At 38.0% G+C, this 21,209-nt stretch overlaps 1 protein-coding gene across 1 annotated transcript in view; it reads right to left on the reverse strand.

The window, feature by feature from the left end:
- The window catches only part of ephb1 (EPH receptor B1), a 306,795-nt gene extending 295,664 nt beyond the window's left edge, over window positions 1-11,131 (reverse strand). Inside the window, exon 1 of the mRNA XM_089131064.1 lies at window positions 11,019-11,131. Within this exon, the coding sequence (XP_088987190.1) occupies window positions 11,019-11,049 (31 nt within the window). The 5' untranslated portion in view covers window positions 11,050-11,131. The remainder of the gene's footprint in view (window positions 1-11,018) is intronic.
- Window positions 11,132-21,209: the final 10,078 nt, after the last annotated feature.

Here is a 21,209-nt window from a genome sequence, read left to right on the forward strand (position 1 = left end):
TTTTGGAGCTTGAAAGTGGTTAAGTTTCACTATATGGATTGAAGGAGTGGGAACTTTCTACAAAACATCTCTATTTGTTTTAAAATAGGAAAGACACGTGGTTAAAATGACAGAATTAAACATTTTGGGTGAACAATCTATGCAAGGCTGCACAGGTAATTGAACCTACAGCAGAAGTGTGGGCTGGCTTGTATTTTTTGAAGTAGGTCAACATGAACAGGACTGTGCTTTCTCAGGTCACTGCTTCACACAAACTCTGCTCATTCTGAGAGTTGGTCTGAGTGGATTCTTAGCAGTTTTCAATGCGTTACATTGTGAATTAAGTGACTGAAGCCGTTTTGTAAAACACGGGAAACTTCTAGACACTGTCTCTGGGCTGATCCACCTCAAATACATGATTAAGCCAGAGCTTAATAACTGCAGTAAATAAAGTAAAAACAAACTTACAGAGGCAAAACAGAGAGCCCACAAGACTGGGGCTAAATGTAGAGGAGTTATTAATCTACTCGACACACAGACAGATGGGTGATGCTCTCTTCAAACACGCAGCGCACACACACACACACACACACACACACACACCAAAGTCTCCAAAGATCATGAGGCTGTGCTAAGACACGTATACTAATGTGTTTCTTTCAAGTCTGAATGGATCAGAGTCTCCACGGGGTACAAATATCTTCATAATTAGCAAAAGTTAGAGGTAAAATAATTAGGGAAACAAAGTGTGGTATAAGGGTCTTAATTTTATCAATAAAAAAGGCCAAGAATTTCGCAGGAAATTACGTATACTATGTCAGTCACCCGTGTGGGGTCTCGTCATAGTCAAGCGAAAATAGAGAAAAGTTGGTCCGGCTACTTGACACGTGTATAGTGGGGGTGGCATAGGTAGGTTACAGTCAAAACGAGTGAGAAAAGGTTGAGAGAGCATGCTAAATCTCCAACCTCCAGAAAATCACCTGTATTTCCGACCCATAGGTAATTAGCCGAACATCTGCTGTCAACGCAGCAGAGCTCGTAATAAAACAAGAATCAACATTGGCTTGGCTTTTCGAACTGAGGGATTTGAAATGGTGTTAAAGTAACAGAGGCGTGTTTTTTCATTACTCTACAGGAGAGTAGGTATTTTATGGAACAGATAAATTGCCTCTCTAACAGAGCTCATTGTAAAGACTAATTTCATAATGGTTGTTGTAGCACTGTTCTGGAAATGCCATGTTAGTGGGAACAGCTGCAATAGCCAGCTTGAGATCCTTTCCATCTAAACTGGTTAAGCATATTAGGGAATGTTTTATGAGCAGTAGGATAGTCTCTTTCTCTCTTTTAGTTATGAGAAAGAACCATATTCATGCGCAGTCACGCAGAGCCGAAACCAGTGGTACCTTCATTTTTACTTGCATACTGCCACTTCTCATACATTGCCAGTCTGATTGATTGGTAATGACATTGCACTGCGTGAATTACTTCTCATCTCGACAAATCACGTGAATGCAAGCCGGATCGTTCTACCCTATCGGAAGTTCCCTTTCAGTATCTCCCTTTCCACGTCACGTCGGAACATAGCGATGAATTGGGATCCCAATTGAGACACAACACGTAACTTTGAGGGAACGAGAGTTATAACCAAGACTTTCTCTTTTTGGTGCTAATTTGACATTGATGTAAAGGCTAGTTGTGCAAGGAATACCATGTTTCTATTACTTTGTTATTCTGGCAACAGGAGACCAAAAGGACGTACGAGTCAGACACACAGCGTCAATCAGAATAAATCAAATTCTCATTGGTTTCTTTTCATGTCAGTCAAACAACCTCTGGGTAGACCTTAGTCAACAAAAGCTGCTGATAGAGTTCAGTCTGAAGATCTGGCTACATGAGACTACCAGAAAAAGTAACACTTCTATGAGTAAATTATGTAACGTGCAGTGGTGGAATGTAACGAAGTACAAATACTTCGTTACTTTACTTAAGTACATTTTTCACGTATCTTTACTTTACTTAAGTACAATAAATAGTGCCTACTTTTTACTTTTACTTCGTTACATTTTGCAGCAATTATTATACTTTCTACTCCACTACATTTCTACAGCTTCTGTTACATTTTCGTTACATTTTCTGATCAGTTTTTCCCCTGCCAAAACGTAATCTGACCGTCCGTTCGTTGCACGTTTGTCTCACCAGTGACGTTTGGTTGCCATAGATACAGTATATCAACCCGGTCACACTAAATGCGTCTCACGCGCAGTGTGTTTATCATGCAACTCATACGCGAAAATTTGTTTTTACGTGCATAGGAAACACACCGTGTGTAATATATGTTTGGTTTGGTTAGGATTATGGCAAGCCAAGAGGTTCAGAATTACACCATAAATGAATCGCGTTTACTGCCATAACATTTAACATTTATAGTTATTAACATATAGTACTAAGGATAAGCATGATATTGCCTAATTGCAAGCTTGTTTCAGAAATGGTGACATTTTTTTTCCATCATTATTGAACATCATTATAGGAGTAGGCTATTAGGTTGAATGAGTTAGAATTAAATGTTTTATTAATCATTAGAAAATAGACATTAAGATAATAAATTGTTATGCAAGTACTTTTACTTTTAATACTTAAAGTACATTTAAAATAAAGTACTTTTTACTTTTTACTTAAGTATGGTTGTCATTGTGTTACTTCTACTTTTACTAAAGTAAATATTTCTCTGGGTATTTGTACTTTTACTTAAGTACTGAGATTCAATCCTTCTTCCACCACTGGTAACGTGTTAGTGCAAGTAACGTTCCCCAACACTGATCTGCATGTGATACACAAGCCTTGAAGCTTTCATAATTAAAACTTAGCCCCTGTTTGCCATCTTAGTCTCGCAGCAGCAGTCATGGTGATCTTTGTTTATTGGATTTGTTGGATTAATAAGCGTTAACTTCATTCTGTCACCATTTGAGACTCTGAGCTGACAGTCTAACAGAAGGTGTGCAGGTGGCAGGAGGCAGTCAACCTCTGACCTTCATTCATAGGCATAACATCCTCCAGGCAAAGAGTGGGTGATCAGCGAGATCTCTTACAGTTAATGTGACAGCACGTGCAGCTCAATCTCCGGATCCTGCTGGGAGGTTTATTTCATGATTAAAGAAAGTGGACACATTTTTGTCTTAGAGAGACACACAAACTACAGTCAAAACAACTCAAAAAAGTGTTTAAAATGTTGAAATAAAGCACACAAAAACACGTACACTTTCTTTTTTTTTATACCTAAAATACTTATTTAAATATAAATAAATAAATAAATATAATAAGCAAATGAAAACAAATAACTCAATATATTGACTTAAACACGTAAACAAGTGACACATGGAAATCAAATATACAGAAATTATGGGTCTATCTCTCTGTGTTGGCTAATCATACAATTAACTCAGAGCAAAAGCAGAGCCATTTATCAGAGCCACAATGAATAATGAATTTTCTAAAATTAAACACATAAAACATTCATAATTAAGGTCATTAACCATTTTCAGGGTTAATTGGTGTTTCGTTCACCTCAAATGTGTGTCAAATAACCTTTTTTTTTTTGGAGAAGGTTACCCATTTGGATGGTTTCTTTAATTAGCTAGTGACGCTCCTGACCGTCAGTATCATGACAACCACTCTTCTTTCTCATTAAAAATAAGAGTTGTACTATATAGACATGAATCTACCACAAAGCTCTAACTCATTTAAAGGGTTAGTTCACCCAAAACTGAAAGTTCTGTCAGTAATTACTCACCCTCCTGTTGTTCCAACCCTGCAAGACTTTCGAACACAAATTAAGATATTTTTGATTAAATCTGAGAGCTGGATCACTCCTCCATAGGCTTCTCTGTAAAGTAAACTTGCCGGCCCAGAAAGTAAAGACAATGTTTAAAATAGTCTACTGAGTGACTACAGAGGCTCAACCATGTTGTTAAAACTTAAATCAAGTTTATCAAGTGACAAGAATACTTTTTGTGCACAAAAAACAAAACAAAAAAAAAAACGAAACAAATATGACGACTATTCAACCATTCATTTTCTTCTCTGTGGGCCTCTGAGTGAGTTCACGTAGTGTAACTGGTTTGTACATCAGAATGTAAGCTCACTATTGTCCAGTACTTATGGCCCTTTTCCACTGCTGGTATGGCTCGGTACGGCTCAGTATGGTTCAGCTAGCTTCGCTTTTCCACTGCTGGTACGGCTCAGTACAGTTCGGCTCGCTTCGCTTTTCCACTGCTGGTACGGCTCAGTACGGTTCGGCTTGGCTCGCCATGATTCGGCTCGCTTGGCTTTTCCACTGCTTGTACGGCTCAGTACGGTTCAGCTCGGCGCGGCACGGTTCGGCTCGCTTCGCTTTTCCACTGCGTGTTACGACTCGGCTCGGTTTACTTTAGATCGGTTTGCTTTTCCAGTGCAGTTGGTACCGTTTCAAAGTGGGTGGGAATGGGATTATAGTCTCACCGTTATAGTTTATCCACTCCTCGGCAACCAAGAGAGGAACGCCTGCACTTTGTCCACTGACCACGATTCAGCCATTTATTTTTTGGAAGTATTCTTTCTTTCGTTTTTCTTCTTCAAGCAAGTCAAGCAAGTTGTTTTAAAACAGGTGCTGCAGCGGTGGCTGTTTAAATTTAGCGGGTTTGATGTCTCGCAAATACAGTGATGCTGGTAGTAACAATTCTGTCTGACCAATCAGTGATCTGCAGTGTGTTCATGTCACATTTTATTATTGGTACGGTACGCTTGGAACCTCGACAGATGTGGTACCATTTAAAGCGAGCCGTACTGCACCATGCAGTGGAAAAGCGCCATCAGTTACACTGTTATGCCTGGTTCAGATTACACGATTTTTTTTTGTCTGTTACGATAGTCACTGTGTCAGATTACACGATTCTGACTCCTAATATCTTGTCGTGTCGTGGACAAGACATGTCAGACTACATGTTTCTTCCTGACCAGTCATCGCATGCCGTTTTTAAGAGAAGGCGAAACTAGTAGCGAGTGACTTCTGGAAACGAACATAAACAAACAATGGATGAAGCGGTGAGTGTTGTATTGGCCGTCCTGTGTTTAGAAAAAGGTAAAAAAAAAAGGAAAGAAAACCCGACAATGGACACGTTCCTGGATTGCTCGAAGACGACAATATGGGCTGTCAATCCTCCAAAGAGAACTTGAGGTAAAATATTGTTTCCTTGTATATTTTTACTTTTAGTTTTAACATTAGCACCATCGTCTCTCTTTCATTTCGCCATTTTTGAAAGTTGTGTACAGAAAAGCTTCTGTGCTCCTATTGGTCAACCTCATACATGTGACGGAACCGTCATGGATGACCGTTAAAAAAATTAAACATGCTAGTCTTTTTGTCGGGATGTCGTAATGCATCGCAGATGCGACGTAGGTTGTTGCCCACTATGACACACTATACGAGATGATACGATCAAATCTTGCGTCCCGACGCACATTGGCGTTGACGAATCCTCACGACACCCAGTGGTGGAAAGAGTACTGAAAAAACATACTCAAGTAAAAGTACCATTACATTCCAAAAAATGTAGTGTGAGTAGAGTAAAAAGTACTTGTCCAAAAAACTACTTGAGTAAGAGTAAAAAAGTAGCTTATTTAAAAGTACTCATGAGTAGTGAGTAGTGAGTACTGAGGTGCGGTTTCTAACCCTTATAATAAACACTGTGCACTACAATTTATAAATTTAAAAAAATGCACATACTGGAATTCACATTATATTTTGTTCTTTGTAAGAAAGATTGAAGAATATCTATCATCCATCTTTTTAAAATGCATCAAATCAGTACACTCATCACCATTTAAATCATATTATTTGGGGGGAAAAGCATTTAAAATTAGGCGAAAAGCCACTGGGCCTGAGCATGTTATTGTTGCACATAAAATATCAATATTCATAACTGTGCAAAGAATTCAAAGACCTTTAGAAACTCATATGATAGTTCAGCATCACACACCAAGAGATATGGGTAAAATAAAATAAAAAAATACCCAATTTCTCTCCAAAATGGTACCAATGTTAGTGTTTTGATAAATGAGAATCACTAATATTATCATATTACCTCAACTAATGCACTGAAAAAGGCTAAGATAGTGAGCTAACACTAATTACACACTTTTATTCCATGCTATTAAATATGTTACAATTTAAACGTAAATGCATTGTTCTAGAAGGATGGCATCATCCCTTACATTTTACACAGCTACATTTACTCACATTGTAATGCTATTATCAGCATTAAATGCTGATAATATAATTTGTAAGGAAAATTGTGCATTAAATAGGGAAGTTATATCCAGGAAACTTTTACAAAAGAAACAAACACACTTTGTCTCTGAAGTCTCCGCTAAGCTGTTTTATCAGCAGCATCCACAAAAAAAAAAAAAGTTCAGCATGAAAAATGTTTTTGCGCAAGTGCACTTGCCAAATGAAGACGGATCATATAATGGATCAATCAAAAAACGCTGTTTATTAACGAGCTGTGCTAATTTCTTATTAAGAAATGCAGTTCAAGTTAACGACATGGTGCACTGATTCTGAATCTGGCGGCATGGCGAGCGCGAGACGCGGCAGTGCACAGATCGTGACGCGCGTCTCTCCTGTGATTGTGAAATGGGAGCGGGAATTCACCGCATTATGAACTCGTCTCGCAATTCCCCCAACCTCAGACCAAATGTTAGGCAATGTAGACAGGCCAGCCTATATAAATATCATATTAAGCAGAAATGTGAAATGTACCGTAGCATATTAGAGCAAGACGCTGATATCTGGAATTGATGCGTGATGAATGCACTTCACCGCAGTCACGAGTAACAGCATGATTAGGCGGTAAGTTTTCTATGCTTAATTTGAATTGATGACCGTCACGAGACCGATTACTCGATCCAATCACGTTGATGGATAAAAATAAAATTAAAACAAGCATTTAACGAGTAACGGCCACAAACAGAAGGAAAATAACGGAGAAAAAGTACCGATACATCACTTAAAATGTACTCAAGTAAAATTACACAATTTTAAACTTACTCAAAAAAGTACAATTTCTGAAAAAAACTACTTAATTACAGTAACGTGAGTATTTGTAATTCGTTACTTCACACCCCTGATGACACCCTACGTCAAACCGATCAAAATCATGCTCAAATCGTGTAATCTGAACCAGGCGTGTTACTTAAACTCACTATAAGGCCCACACAGAAGAAAACGAATACTTGAATACATGTTTGGGTGTTTTTGCGCACAAAAAGTATTCTCGTCACTTGATAAACTTATGTTTGAGCCACTGTAGTAATTTGGACTATTTTAAACATTGTCTTTACTAACTTTCTGGGCTGGCAAGTTTCAATTACAGATAATCCAAATGGAGGAGTGAGACAGCTCTTAGATTTAATCAAAAATATCTTAATTTGTGTTCTGAAGATGAACAGGGTTGGAACAACATGAAGGTGAGTAATTACTCACAGAATTTTCAATTTTGGGGGAACTAACCCTTTAACGACAACAAAAATAAATAAAAATCAGATTATGCTGATCAGGCACACTTATTATTATGATTACTAATGTTTAAATACAAGCCTGGTGGATTTACTTTAAAACACCATCAGGTACAGGTATGAAATTTCCAAACATGGATTTTGTCTAAATCATAAAGCCCGTTGGATTCGTAGGAAAGGCGGTCCCAGGGCGGCAAGGTGAAGCTGACTGCTCAACAGGCCAATGTAGAGTTACAGGCCTGGAGGGTCTGTGAAGAGCAGCCTGTTCTCATGGAAATGTGTCTCTATAACACGCATTGTGTAATTTATATGCGTTTTTACTTGCATTTTTCGCGTGCATTTGATGCGCAGTTCATTTGCGTGTAATACACACGCACCCCACACCACTAATTCTACCCAAACGTATAATACACACGCACCCCACACCACACCTAAACCTACCCTAACCAACCAATGCATATCATATGCACATAAAAACAAATTACAGACAATTAGACATGTGCCGGTATTCGGTAATGCGATAAATCGCGGTAATGAATATGCACGATATTGTTATAAATATCGTGATAATACCGTATACCGCAATAAAAGCTCAATCAATTAACCGCAGCATGAAAATTTGATACCGGCACATGCCTACAGACAATACACGTGCATGCTATAAGACGCATTTTGTGTGATCGGGTTGATATGTGGTCAACAATCCAAGGCTGGGCTTGCAAATGCAGATCGCAGGCGAATAACTGCTGACCAGGCAGTGCAGGCAAGAGTGAACACAGGCAGGCTTAACAGGCTTTTACACATAAAATTCATGAATGGCTCTCTTGACCAACGGCAGACTTGGAACAGGCAGGTATAGAAACACTTTTAAAACTTCACAAAACCATTTCTGACTACTTTCTAGTGAAACTTTCCAAAGTTTTTCCCTTTAAGAGTGACTGATGTTCTGGAGATAACCGTTGCATTGATACAACATTCTTTATTTTCTTCTAAAAGTTTTGAAGACACACAAAGCTCCTTAGATTAATACTTTTCCCAATGAAAATTCGGAGAAAAGCTTGATTCACTTATTTTTCAGATCCCCATTAAATCCCTATAGACTCACCCACTCCGCCATCACAGGAGTCTACCTACAGCCGCTGAAGAGCGAAGCAAGAACTCGCCCTGCCAGAAAGCTTTATCACATCTTCATGACACATAAAGACGCTTGCCCTAATCTCTTCCTGAAAAGCGTTTGAACTTTACCTCTCTGAGCTGGCGGTCTTCTGAGAGCAGCTGAGCTCTGACTGATAAAGCACAGCATATGTCTGAGGTGAAGGGTCAAGCCATTAAATCACACTCTTATCTGCCGACACAATGAAAACATACCTCCGTTTCTCTTATTTAAAAAAATCTGAGATCTGAACCATCCGAAACCCAACAAATACCTTTGACTGTGTCATCTATATTTCAATATCTTAAAGTCAGTTTTTTGTTTTACAATATAATTTTAAAGTCAACATGAAATGGTATTTGTTTTTAAATTAATTAACCAAAAAGGACAAGCGTAAACTTGACTTTATCCATTGAGAATTGAAGATCGGATTGGGAAAAGTGGCAGAGCATGATGATTGATTTTGATTTCCAGGGAACACACATGTGGGCAAAATGTATGGCTTGAATTTATAAATAAAGCTTTAATAACTATACAAACATGTGCAAAGCTTAGCTATTCATGTCTGACAAATACATAAATTATGAAGAGTTTATTTTCGTCTTTGGAATAATATGCACCAATTATTAATCACGGACAAGTCCGGGAAAGTACATTTAATTTCATGTTGATTTTAACTCAACTCAAAATGTCTCCCTTGGTCAGTTTACTGCGAGTATGTCTGGTATATGCATGGCATTATCCATATCAATGGTTAGGACTTATAATGAACCTCTGTGATACGGATCAGTCGGCTTCTAGGTGGTACAAAGACAAACCTTTTCTGTGACATTTCTGAAGTCTGACAGAGTAATCTAGACAAACTTCAAGTCCCTTGAAATATGAAGCAGATTTTTTGAAGAATGTCGACATTCTTAAAACATTAACATTAACATTAACATTCTTAAAATATCTTTTGTGTTCAGCAGAAGAAAAAAAATTCATACAGGTTTGGAACAACTTGAGGCGGAGTAAATGATGACAGAATTGCGTGAACTATCCCTATGAGGCAGGTATCTCTCTATCTCTCTCAATGACAGATCAGATTGAAAGCCCATCTTGGACCAGGATGGGAACATAAATGACCACCTAAATCAAGTTAAACCAGAATTTTCCAGTAGAGTTCTCAAAAAACATGTCTAAGATATAATCCATTATCTCTTTGCCTATGTAGTACAGTAGGTGTGTGATCTAGAGAGAAGAGGCCTAGCACTGACGTGCCACAAGAGCAGACAGTCTCATTCACACGGCCCAAGAAGAGAGATGAGCATTTAGACAAACAAATCATTTCAGCTCAAGATTGCTCCGGCAGCACAGAGCTGTTCCATTATCACGCCTCGGCTATCTGGGTAACGCTCAATTACAGTGTCATTAGGCTGAAGAGTGGAGCTGCCAGGACTGGGAAATGGGGGGCTGACGAGAGAGAGATTGAGGGATACACTGAACAAAGAAGATGCTAGAATAGATTTAAAGAATCAGGTTTTGATCAGTAAGGCCAGGCTTTGCTAAACCATTTCATTTTAAATCCAAGCAAGCAAATGTTCAAAAACCTGTATTCCCAGGCTATGTATATATACTGCACAGCTGAAACTAAACTTTCTGTACTGATGATTTTAAATCAAGAACTAGAGGTGAATTTTGAATGTATAAGATAAGCTAAAGCTATAGACCATTTCACAAGATGTAAACAACGCCCAGAAGCACTTCCTGTTTCAGTTTTTTAACACTACATAAAAGCTGGGATGAAATACAACCAACAGAAAATTTAAAACTAAATCAAAAAGTTAAACAAACATCTTTAAGATGTTTTCTTTACATGTGAAATAAAGAAAACAGTTACAAACTGAAACAGGAAGTGCTTCTGGACCAGTGTTGTGTGAAATGGTCTGTAGGCGAAATAAAAACTTAATGTTGATTAACCCAGGGTGGTTTGAACTAGTTTTTTGGAAACCAGTATTCACTGGCTATTTAAGCAGTAGTACAAGGTAGTGCACTATTCCACTTTTGTTTCCATATCCATGAACATAAAACCAACCCATAACAGCGCAAATACAATTTCAACACAAAAATCTGCCACTTAAAATCCATTTTTTTTAAATCCAAGCAATACAATGGCACTTATAAACACTCTGCGCATTAATCATGTCATATAAACATATGCAAACATATTAAACAGTATGAAAATCAAGCCTGAAATTAATCAAACAAACTAATTTGTACCATATGTAATCAAATCCTTTTAGCAACACATTCACCAAATGAAACTGCATTAAAAACAATATAAAATGACACCAACCCCAGGTTTTGTCGGGTAAATCCACATACATTCTCGAGGAGAGTAAACATCCAGAAAGTTTTTTCCAATCATGTCCAACTTCTCTGGCATCTATTTATAAACCACACCCACTTATCTGTTGCTGTTTAGCTTTGATTGCCTTATAAAGTAGTCAATATAATTTTCAAAATAGTAGCACACTTGTTGTCTGAAGTAATTACAGCATTCTGATGAAAATGAATCTTTCTACATAGACAGCAATTCAAATTCAACAGCGTATTCTTACAAAATGGCACCCTTTTCCACAATTCTGACTATTGCTTAGATAGAAAGTCAGAATTGCAAGATAATTATTCACAATTACCCTTATTTTTTATATAGCTTCCATAATATTCAGCTATCAGTCTTTGTCTCATCCATACTGATTGATTAATAATTATAATAATTTGTTACATTTATATAGAGCTTTTCTAGGTACACAAAGTGCTTTACATATACACACATACCCAACATACATCAGCTTATTGGTGGAAAGGAGACAGTGATTTAGTAAGCCAATTTAATATTAGAATTGATAGATTGATTGGTCAATCGTGCATGGCACAATGCCGAAATGTTCGCTCATCACACATTTTGCACTGGGACTAGACCTGGTTTCATAACACATGCATGTCATCTTGAGTCTAATTGTTATGAAAATTATTTTTTTTCAAACAACAATTTTTGTTAATGTTTTAGCCCCATTTTGTACGATATATTACAGCTGTATATTTAAATATTAAATGTTTATATTCAGAGGGAACTCTAAAGTCTTTCCAACAGATTGTGGAGCAATATAAACTATCAAAGTCAAATTTTTACAAATATCTTCAGTTGCGACATTTTCTTAATTTAAAGACAGACAAAGGAGAGTTAAGAATGGACATAACAGAGATTGAATACATTTTATTAAATCTCATCTGTCTAAAGGGTTCGATATCAAGGACATATGACATCTTGTCTAGTAATTGCACCTCTACCTTACTGGGACTGAAGGAAGTCTGGGAGAAGGACATTGGTCAAAACATTGAAGATAATGACTGGACTATTGTATGTGAGAATGTGTACCCTAAATGCACCTCCCTTGGAATCCATGAGCTCAATTTCAATTTCAATTCTTTAATAGAATATATCTTACGCCGATGCGTATTAAGAAGATGTTTACCAATGCTACAGGCTTGTGTTTCAAGTGCAATAAGGATAAAGGTACATTCATGCATTGTTTTTGGCACTGTGACATAATTTTGTCATACTGGAAGAAAGTACATAGTGTAATGGAAGACCTTCTTGGACTACATTTCGATATGACCCCAGCTTTGTATCTATTAAATCTCAATGTGAACATTCTGTTTAAAAAAGATGCAGTAACACTATTTGTGATACTGGTATAATTTGCTAAAAAATGCATTTTGTTACTTTGGTCTGCATCGCAGGCTCCATCCTTCAAAATGTGGATATTACAAATCGCTGCATGGTTACCACTTGAAAAACTCACTTACGATAAACATAAACAATCTGACAGATTTTGGTCCATATGGTCCTCCCTTTGGGATTATATAAAGGAACTCCCTTAAAGGGTTAGTTCACCCAAAAATGAAAATTAAGTCATTAATTACTCACCCCCATGCTGTACCAACCCCGTAAGACCTTCGTTCATCTTCGGAACACAAATAAAGATATTTTTGATTGAATCTGAGAGCTGGATCAGTCCTAGATAGACTGCCTAAGGGACTGGCTCTTGACGGCCCTTAAAGTCATTAAAGAAAATGTTTAAATATTCCATGTGCCTACAGCGGCTCAATTATAAGTTTATCAAGCGACGAGACTACTTTTTGTGCGAAAAAAACATAAATAACGACTTTATTCCACTATTCCATTACTTCCTTATGGGCGCATGCGCGAGAACTGAGACGAGGACGTTCACATTCGTCTACTTCTTGTTACCGGCTGCTCACCGCTTAGGAGTTTTACCGCCACCTACCGTATAAAATGATGATCCATATATAAGGCGCTCCGGATTATAAGGAACACTGTCGTTTTTTGAGAAGATTAAAGGCTTTTAAGTGCACCTTGTAGTGCGGAAAATACGCTAATTGAAAAGCGTATGTACAGCGCGCATCTTCCTCTGCTTGTAAACAGAAAGTTTTGCGCTTCCAGCTATATCAGCACATCATCTTATACGGTAGGGGGCGGTAAAACTCCTAAGCGGTGAGCAGCCGGTAACAAGAAGTAGTCGAATGTGAACGTCCTCGTCTCAGTTCTCGCGCATGTGCCCTTAAGGAAGTAATGGAATAGTGGAATAAAGTCGTTATTTATGTTTTTTTCGCACAAAAAGTAGTCTCGTCGCTTGATAAACTTATAATTGAGCCGCTGTAGGCACATGGAATATTTAAACCTTTTATTTAATGACTTTATGGGCCGTCAAGAGCCAGTCCCTTAGGCAGGCTATGTAGGACTGATCCAGCTCTCAGATTCAATCAAAAATATCTTTATTTGTGTTCCGAAGATGAATGAAGGTCTTACGGGGTTGGAACAGCATGGGGGTGAGTAATTAATGACTTAATTTTCATTTTTTGGGTGAACTAACCCTTTAACTTCCAATCTAAAGGATGCTAAGTCAATGTGACCTTGTTTATGTGTGGTAGTTATTTTAATTTTTTTTCAATTATTACTGTCTTTTATGTTGTGTACACCTTGTAATACAAATAGAACTTTGTTGTGATTCTGTAAATGTAAATTATTTTCTATTGTGGGCAAACAATAAAAAAAATAAATAAATAAAAAAAATTAAATGTTGTCAGTGTGTTCTGTGGAGAACACAAATGCGGACGGTACTACAGCCAGTGACACGTAAACAGAATAGACAGGCAGGATGATAGCCAACGCATTGACCTTCTGATTTGAGCTGAGACCTTTACCAGTGACTAGCTCCTCGAGTCCTCGCTCACACAGAAACACAGCACTAGCTTCACATCACTACGCTCACCACTCGGCCATCCCATAATCTTCCTGTTATCTCCATGACAGCATGCAAAAGGGCTCGAGGACAGGAGAACGCCACTAAATGTCAGAGCTTGACACCAGACGTCATTTTGCAAACAGCAGACTTGATACTGTTGTGGTGAAATGAAATATTAATCTATGAAGACACCAGAGACCGATTCTGACAGTGGTTTTAAAAAGTTTAGCTTTTTAAGAAATGCTTAAAAATGAAATACTCTGACTCCTAAAGAAATGTTGCTTTTATCTTTTGCTACTGTAAGCCTGAAACTATGCCTGCGGGGCACACCTCAGGCAGGTGTGATCATATACTGCGTTTAACGAACTCTGCACAGTTGTATACTGGGTAATTCACTGAATTGGAAAAAGCTGAACTACACACTTTTCTCTTGAACAAACTTAGTGGTGCTTACTGTAGAGCCAAATGACCAGGGTTGCCAGGTTTGCGTAAAAAAACAGGCCAATTGCTAATCTAAAACCCAGCCAAAACTTGACCTAGTTCAGCCCCACCTCTGGATCTAATGGGTGGAGTTTAATCTAATTAGGTTTAGGGTGTCTGGATGTCAAGCTCCACCCATTGGCTCTGCAGCGAACAGCCTTTCCAACAAACTAAATCACTCTAATATTACTTTGCTGATGGTGATGCCACATTAGGTTGTAAACCACATAGTGGATGATACATACACTGTAAAAATTATATGATCATAAGTTATAACAATTTTTTTTTTACATTGCTTTAACTCATCAAAATAAGTCATTTTTTAAAGTCAGTTCAACACAATTTAGGTCGAGATGACTTAAACAGTCAAGTTGATTGTACTTAAAACTTTTAATGTACAGTGCACACTCTAAAAATGATGTGTTGGATTTACTTAAAATATATATTGACAATTTTTGCATCATACTTTTCAAGTAATTCCATCTTGGAATAATTTTACTTAAAATTAACAAGGAAACCTTAGTTATATGTACTTAAATATTTGAGTTCACGCAACATTCTTTACATACACTAATGTGATGCATATATTTTTAAGTAAAGAATTTTGCGTTTCAACTGAAATGGTGCAAAAATGGTGCATATACATTTTAAGTAAATCCAACACAGTGCAGGCCATGCGAGATGGTTAACGAACGCTCGTTTTAAAGCGGGAATGCAATTCATTTGCTCATGGTGACACCGATTTAACCGCCTATAATAATAGCTATTCTTTTTTTCCCGACCATATGTAACCGATCCGGTTATGCCATTTGGAGTTTGCTACACTCACCGGGTATAAATTATTAACGGTCTGAAGTACACAAATAACGAAATATGCAATCATCGTCAATTATGCTGTGTTAAAAGGATAATATTCGTAAATTAAAATTTTGTCTCTTTGACCTAGACATTTCAAGCTTCACCATTGAAATACTTTTAGTTTCTTGGTTACATGTCATTTTGCAGACACCTTTTCCAAAGTGACTTTTTGACACCTGAAACTAATTGCATTGAAGGTCACTCTGGAGCAGCCTGATATTAAACGCTTTGCTCATAAAATTTTTTTCCTATTTCTCAGAGATACAGAATATGTCGCTCGCTGCACATGACCCTAAGGGTCCACCAATCAGAGGAGAACAAAGAACTGGGACACTGCCAGTTTCTGATTAGCAATTCAAAGAAAGTTCTGTCAAGTTAGAGTCGTGTCTCTTAAAGTCCCCCTGTAGTCAATATTGTATCCCTTAAAACTCATCTTTGATCACCAAAATGACATATTTAAAGTTTTTTCTCTCATGCCTTAAAATAAATTGAATGTAACCCTACACCCTTGCCTCATTTGATATAAGCAGTTCTATAAATATGCAAATCAGCCCCGCCTCCACTCACGCACACCAGCTCAGAGATCCACTCACTCACGCGATTGGTTACAAAGTAGTTTGTGGCCCCAGAAACACCAGCGATTGTCTTTGTCACTGCATTCTTAAAGAGAAAATATTCAGCAATGGTGTTGACATGAATTTACACATGGTTTGTCTGAAAGCATATTAAAAACTCCCCATAGACATATAAACAACATTAAAAGCTCGATTTTCCCCACAGGGGGACTTTAGGAGTTTGCACTGCTGGGTCTAGAGAGATAGAGTAATTGGCCATTCACAATACCATGCCAAAAGATTCTGACTTCATAAAATGTCCGTAATGAGTTTTCCAAATTCTTTTATTCTTGCACTCTAAAAAACGCTGGGTTGTTTTCACCCAATTTTGGGTAAAATACGGACAAACCCAAACGTTGGGTTAAAAAATGTAATTAAAAAATTTTACCCAATGGCTGGGTTTGTCAATATTTCACCCAAAATTGGGTGAAAACAACCCAGCGTTTTTTCAGAGTGTGGTCATTATTGCTCATACCTGGGGATAGAGATTTCAACAAACCTCTTCACTCTTTTTAATTGTCACTGGTCAGCATGTGACTATTGTGCGATTGAAAAGCAATCAGGCTCATGAATTTCACATGAAGACAATAAAAGGAGCTGGAAATGATCTAAATCCAAAATGTTAGGGGTATCCAGTATGCTATCACTTAGAACCTTCCAGAATAGAAAGTTTTGCACAAGAAAGTACCACATCTTTCCCCAAAAAATGTCAAATCTAGTTATATTATATATGCACTATTATTTTCCCAATAACAGGAACTATTTTCTTGTTTTGATGCTTTTCAAGCATACGACAAATGTTGAAGAAATGACATGCATTGATAAAAAGCGCCGTACTATTTGCATCTTTTAATGAACGCACCACAGAGCCAGCTCTTGATCAGTCATCGCTCTCTTTGTTTTTCTCTTCTAAACATTTCAAAGACAGCTGCTCATTTTCATACTTAATCTGATATTCAAAACAGGGCCACAGAGGGCAGACTCGATTAAACTCTCTCTCTCTCTTCCCCCCATATTTCCATTTTCCGTCCCATAGACTCTGACTCGCTATCAAATTGTGTTGAGATCCTGTTAAACTGCAGTGAGGTCCTGTTACTTGCCAATTTCTCAGTCAATGATTTTTCATTTTCCCCTAAGTCCCTGGATTCAGAGCTTGTTGGAGAGCTGATGGATGGGCCAATCAGAGTGTATGTATGTGTGTGGTGGGGACAGGCGGGGTCAGTCTAGGAGAGGGAGTGATCCGTGACCTGTCGGCTGACAATGGCGGGAGGGGGGTGGCTGGGCGCTCCAGGCATCTGGAAAGCAAACAACAGCATTAGGGAATGCAAATTGAAACTGCAGACAAGCTGGAAAGGCTCTATCACAGACGGAAATGTAGCACATCCTTGTCTCCTTATTGAAATATATCAGCGAACACTTTGCCCTAAGGGATGTTTAGCATTACGAATAACCTGCGTGGCATAATCCGTATCTGTGCCAGTGAATATTCAGCGAAAACATAATTCCCTCCCGTGAGTGACTGCTGATATATTACCTGTTGCCGAGCTCATAGCCTTCGGAGCGCAATTTGTTTATGTCAATCAAATGTAAATACAGCATTTGCCTCTCATTTTCACATCTTGCCTGCAGTTAGCCTCGAATATTTTCGGGAGCAATGAAGTCAGCAAATCTGATTCTGAAAGAAAAATCAGATTCGAAAAATTAGATCTCATTAACGTCTCAAATTTTTCTCCTAAAAATTAGGTTATACTTTTGCTTTTGCTTGACTTTTGCATGAGTCTCCTGCTTCTACACTTGTCTCCTGATTTAAAAACACACACACACACACACAAAAAACTCTAACACTCTCACAATCGATCTCCTTTAAAGTTTAGAAGAGATCTCAGTGACATGACACACTGTGCTCGGATTTTTCTTCTTACCTAAACTCTGGATCGCTCACATATGTCTCCTTTAAGGATTCAGAAGAGATTAGGAAAAGCAACTACTGAGCAATATTTTTTTCCCCCCTCTGGGCCAGACCATTTCTGACTCAAGAGATTCACCAAAAAGTTTTCTTTTTACTTGACAAAAGAGCAAGTCTGGATAGTTTTGAATTAGAATATGGAAAATTGACTTCATACTGTTGGGCTCCACCAGGTTGATTTAACAAATAATTTGGAGAGAAAAAGGAAACCATGAGCATGTGACATGAGCATCCGCACACCCCTCTAAATCCTTAATTTTACAAATAATACGAAAGCTGATGCACTCCTGAAATAAAGAATGCAATTTTTTTAATGTAATTTTTAAATTAAATATAAGCTTTGTAATGGAACCAAGCTCATTTCAGATTAGACCATTAAATGTTTGTGTGTGTGTGTGTGTTTGTGTGTGTGTAACAGTATGAAAGTGTGTTTGTACTTTAATATTCTTTAGAGAGTTTGTGTGCCAGCAAGTTTAATAGATTTTTAAGACTTTTCTGAGACTGATTAAATTTAGAATGACACACTACTATTCATACTACAGTATTTCTGTATAATAGCCTAATATCAGCCCATTCTCACCCCCAAGGCGTCACCTAACTGACGCCTTGGGAAGCATTTCACCATGCTTCAACATCTGACGCTTTAGGCGCCCTTTAGCATCAGTTATATGACACCCTAGGATCACGTGTAACCCTACCCCCACCCCAGACCTAAACCTACCCACATCATCTGACTGACGCTTTCCTTTAGCGTCAGTTAGATGACGCCATAGGATCGCGTCATGTAGCTGACGCTAAAGGGCGCCTAAAGCGAATATTGAAGCATGGTCAAAAGGTGACGCCTTGGGGTGAGAATGTGTTGCTAATATACATTTTTCTGTGTGAATAGATAACCAACTACATTAGAATACATATGGCTAGACCGAATAGCACATTCGTAATATGCTAAATCATAAATCAGATGTATAACTATGTAAAATAACATACCGATGTCCAGCTATCGTTTTAAATAGTACATTGTTTAATTTGTCGTTTAATGTGATCTAATGGCGAGAATTTTCACGTGAAGAAATACATAGATACAGTCAGGAAGAGTTTCAACTACCTGGACGTTTCTGAATGGTTAGTGGATACACGGATGGAGTTGTGGAGTTCGATTCGACTTTGCATGCACATGTCATGTTTAACTTTTACACAAGTTGACAGTTCTGAGGTCTTTATAAGATATCTGTGACATTTTTTGGTCAAATAGTGTTCTGTGTTCGTCTGTGCAGCCGACGACAGATCAGTTTGAATGGTTTGCTCCAACTTTGAGTTTGAACTGGACACTGTTGTAGCTTGCCAAAACCAAATGGTGGTGCCACAGGTGGAAATGCAAACGGGATGGTTATAGTATAATAATATCCCCTTCCTACGTCAGAAGAAGGGGAGCAAAATCAGATATTTTCACGTTTTCAGGGTTGGTAGATGCACAGGGGACCCAATTATAGCACTTAAACACAGAAAAAGTCATATTGATATGTCCTGGAATGTCCCCTTTAAAAGAAGCCGCTCCTTAAAAACAGATCATTAAAGATGGTCAGAATGAGGGTTGAAAGTAATCATTTTTACACACACACAGAGATATATTTATTTGAGAAACATCCTGTTTATATATATATATATATATATATATGTTGAAGTGTTTGTGTGTGCAAAAAAACAATCCCTTTAACATATCTTAATTAACTGATTTATCACACCCTCAAGACTTAAAAGATTAAACAAAAAATTTGACTAACAATTTCTGCCCAGTTTAGACTATTTTTTTTTCTTTCTAGCAGTTTATTCTCAACAAATCCCTGTGCTTTGTTTTTCAGTGAAGATTTAAGCGTCATCAAAAGTTAAGTAATGCTTAATTTCAAAACAATTTCTGCAGGTTTCTAATGAAATAAAACGTTATGAGCGTTTTTAACAATGTTCCTCTGAAATGACTTCATTAACATAAGGCACAGATTATCGTCCATAATGATTAGCAGTCATATTTTCAAACTGCAGTGGAAATAGGCTCTACACGGTAGATTGCTAAAGCTGTCTCCGCTGTTGATAACTTAAAGTCATATATTTTGGAGCCCTCTTCTATGCAAGAAAATGTTGTCCTTGATGCTTTTTAGTAGCTCTTCCTCGAGAACTTCGACTGGAGTCAAAGCATGAGAAAGTTTTTAGTTGAAATGTAGTTTTAGGGAGTCATAACCCCTTGAAAAAAAACAGATCCTGTATCAGCAGTATGCTAATGAATCTGTCAGTTTGTTTACACCTGGGCAGTATTTTGGGATGTTTAATATTAAATGTGGCTTAAGGGAAGCCACCAGGGCTTGTTTTTTATTTCTTTATTTATTTCAGATTAAGTTTCAACTTTGCTCAACTGGCCTCAGCACTGTTTATTACCTGCACACACACACACTTCAGCTTCAGCCTGGCTAAAACGGTTTGGAAGCTCAGGAAGTTCTCCTGATTGCTGAGAATTACATCAGGATTCTTATTCACTTCTATTCTTCTATGGAAATTGTAATTGTGTCCCCCTGGTACGTTGCCCTCAAACAGCCTCACATATAATTGGATTTGGAATTTTTATCTAATAATATGACATTTCCTCGTCTGAATTAGCTGAACTCTGGTTGAGCGAGCCTCTCAGGATTTATGCACTCTTTGGCCCTGTCCCAAATGGCGCACTTCATGCGGACTTTCGGTCTCATGGACTTATTGCGCGTGCTTGCCGAGTCTACGAGTCCGTATAGGCCTTCCCCCATTAGCATTTTAACACTCTGAAGTGTGCTCAGCAGTGCCCCCTTTGTACCCCTGAAGCGGTCTTCCGCGAAGCCCGCATAAATGCAGGCTCCATGCACTTTAACTACCCAGGAATCCTTGCGAAATGAAGAATCAGAAAACGGATAGGCTTTCGCTAACAAACTGTAAACATGGCTGAGAAGAGAATATTTAAGTGTATGATTATGGTTTTTATGACATAGGCTACATTTTACCAGTTGTTACTTACAGTTTATACAAACATTATCGACCAGTGGTTGATATCTCAAACATAATAATATTGCGTTAAATAATACGATCGCATTATGATTCCTTACATAAATAGAACCGAATGCCATTGCTTTACTGAGTCATATGACGCTTTTCCATTACCAGTACCAGCTTGACTCGACTCGACTCGACTCGGCTCGGCTCGACTCAGCTCGCTTTTCGTTCCGTTTTCCATTGCAGACAGTACCGCCACAAATAGTACCTGGTCGTCATAGCGACGC

The sequence above is a fragment of the Pimephales promelas genome, chromosome 5 (assembly GCF_988280905.1).
Source record: "Pimephales promelas chromosome 5, fPimPro1.hap1.1, whole genome shotgun sequence".
Taxonomy (NCBI): Eukaryota; Metazoa; Chordata; class Actinopteri; order Cypriniformes; family Leuciscidae; genus Pimephales; species Pimephales promelas.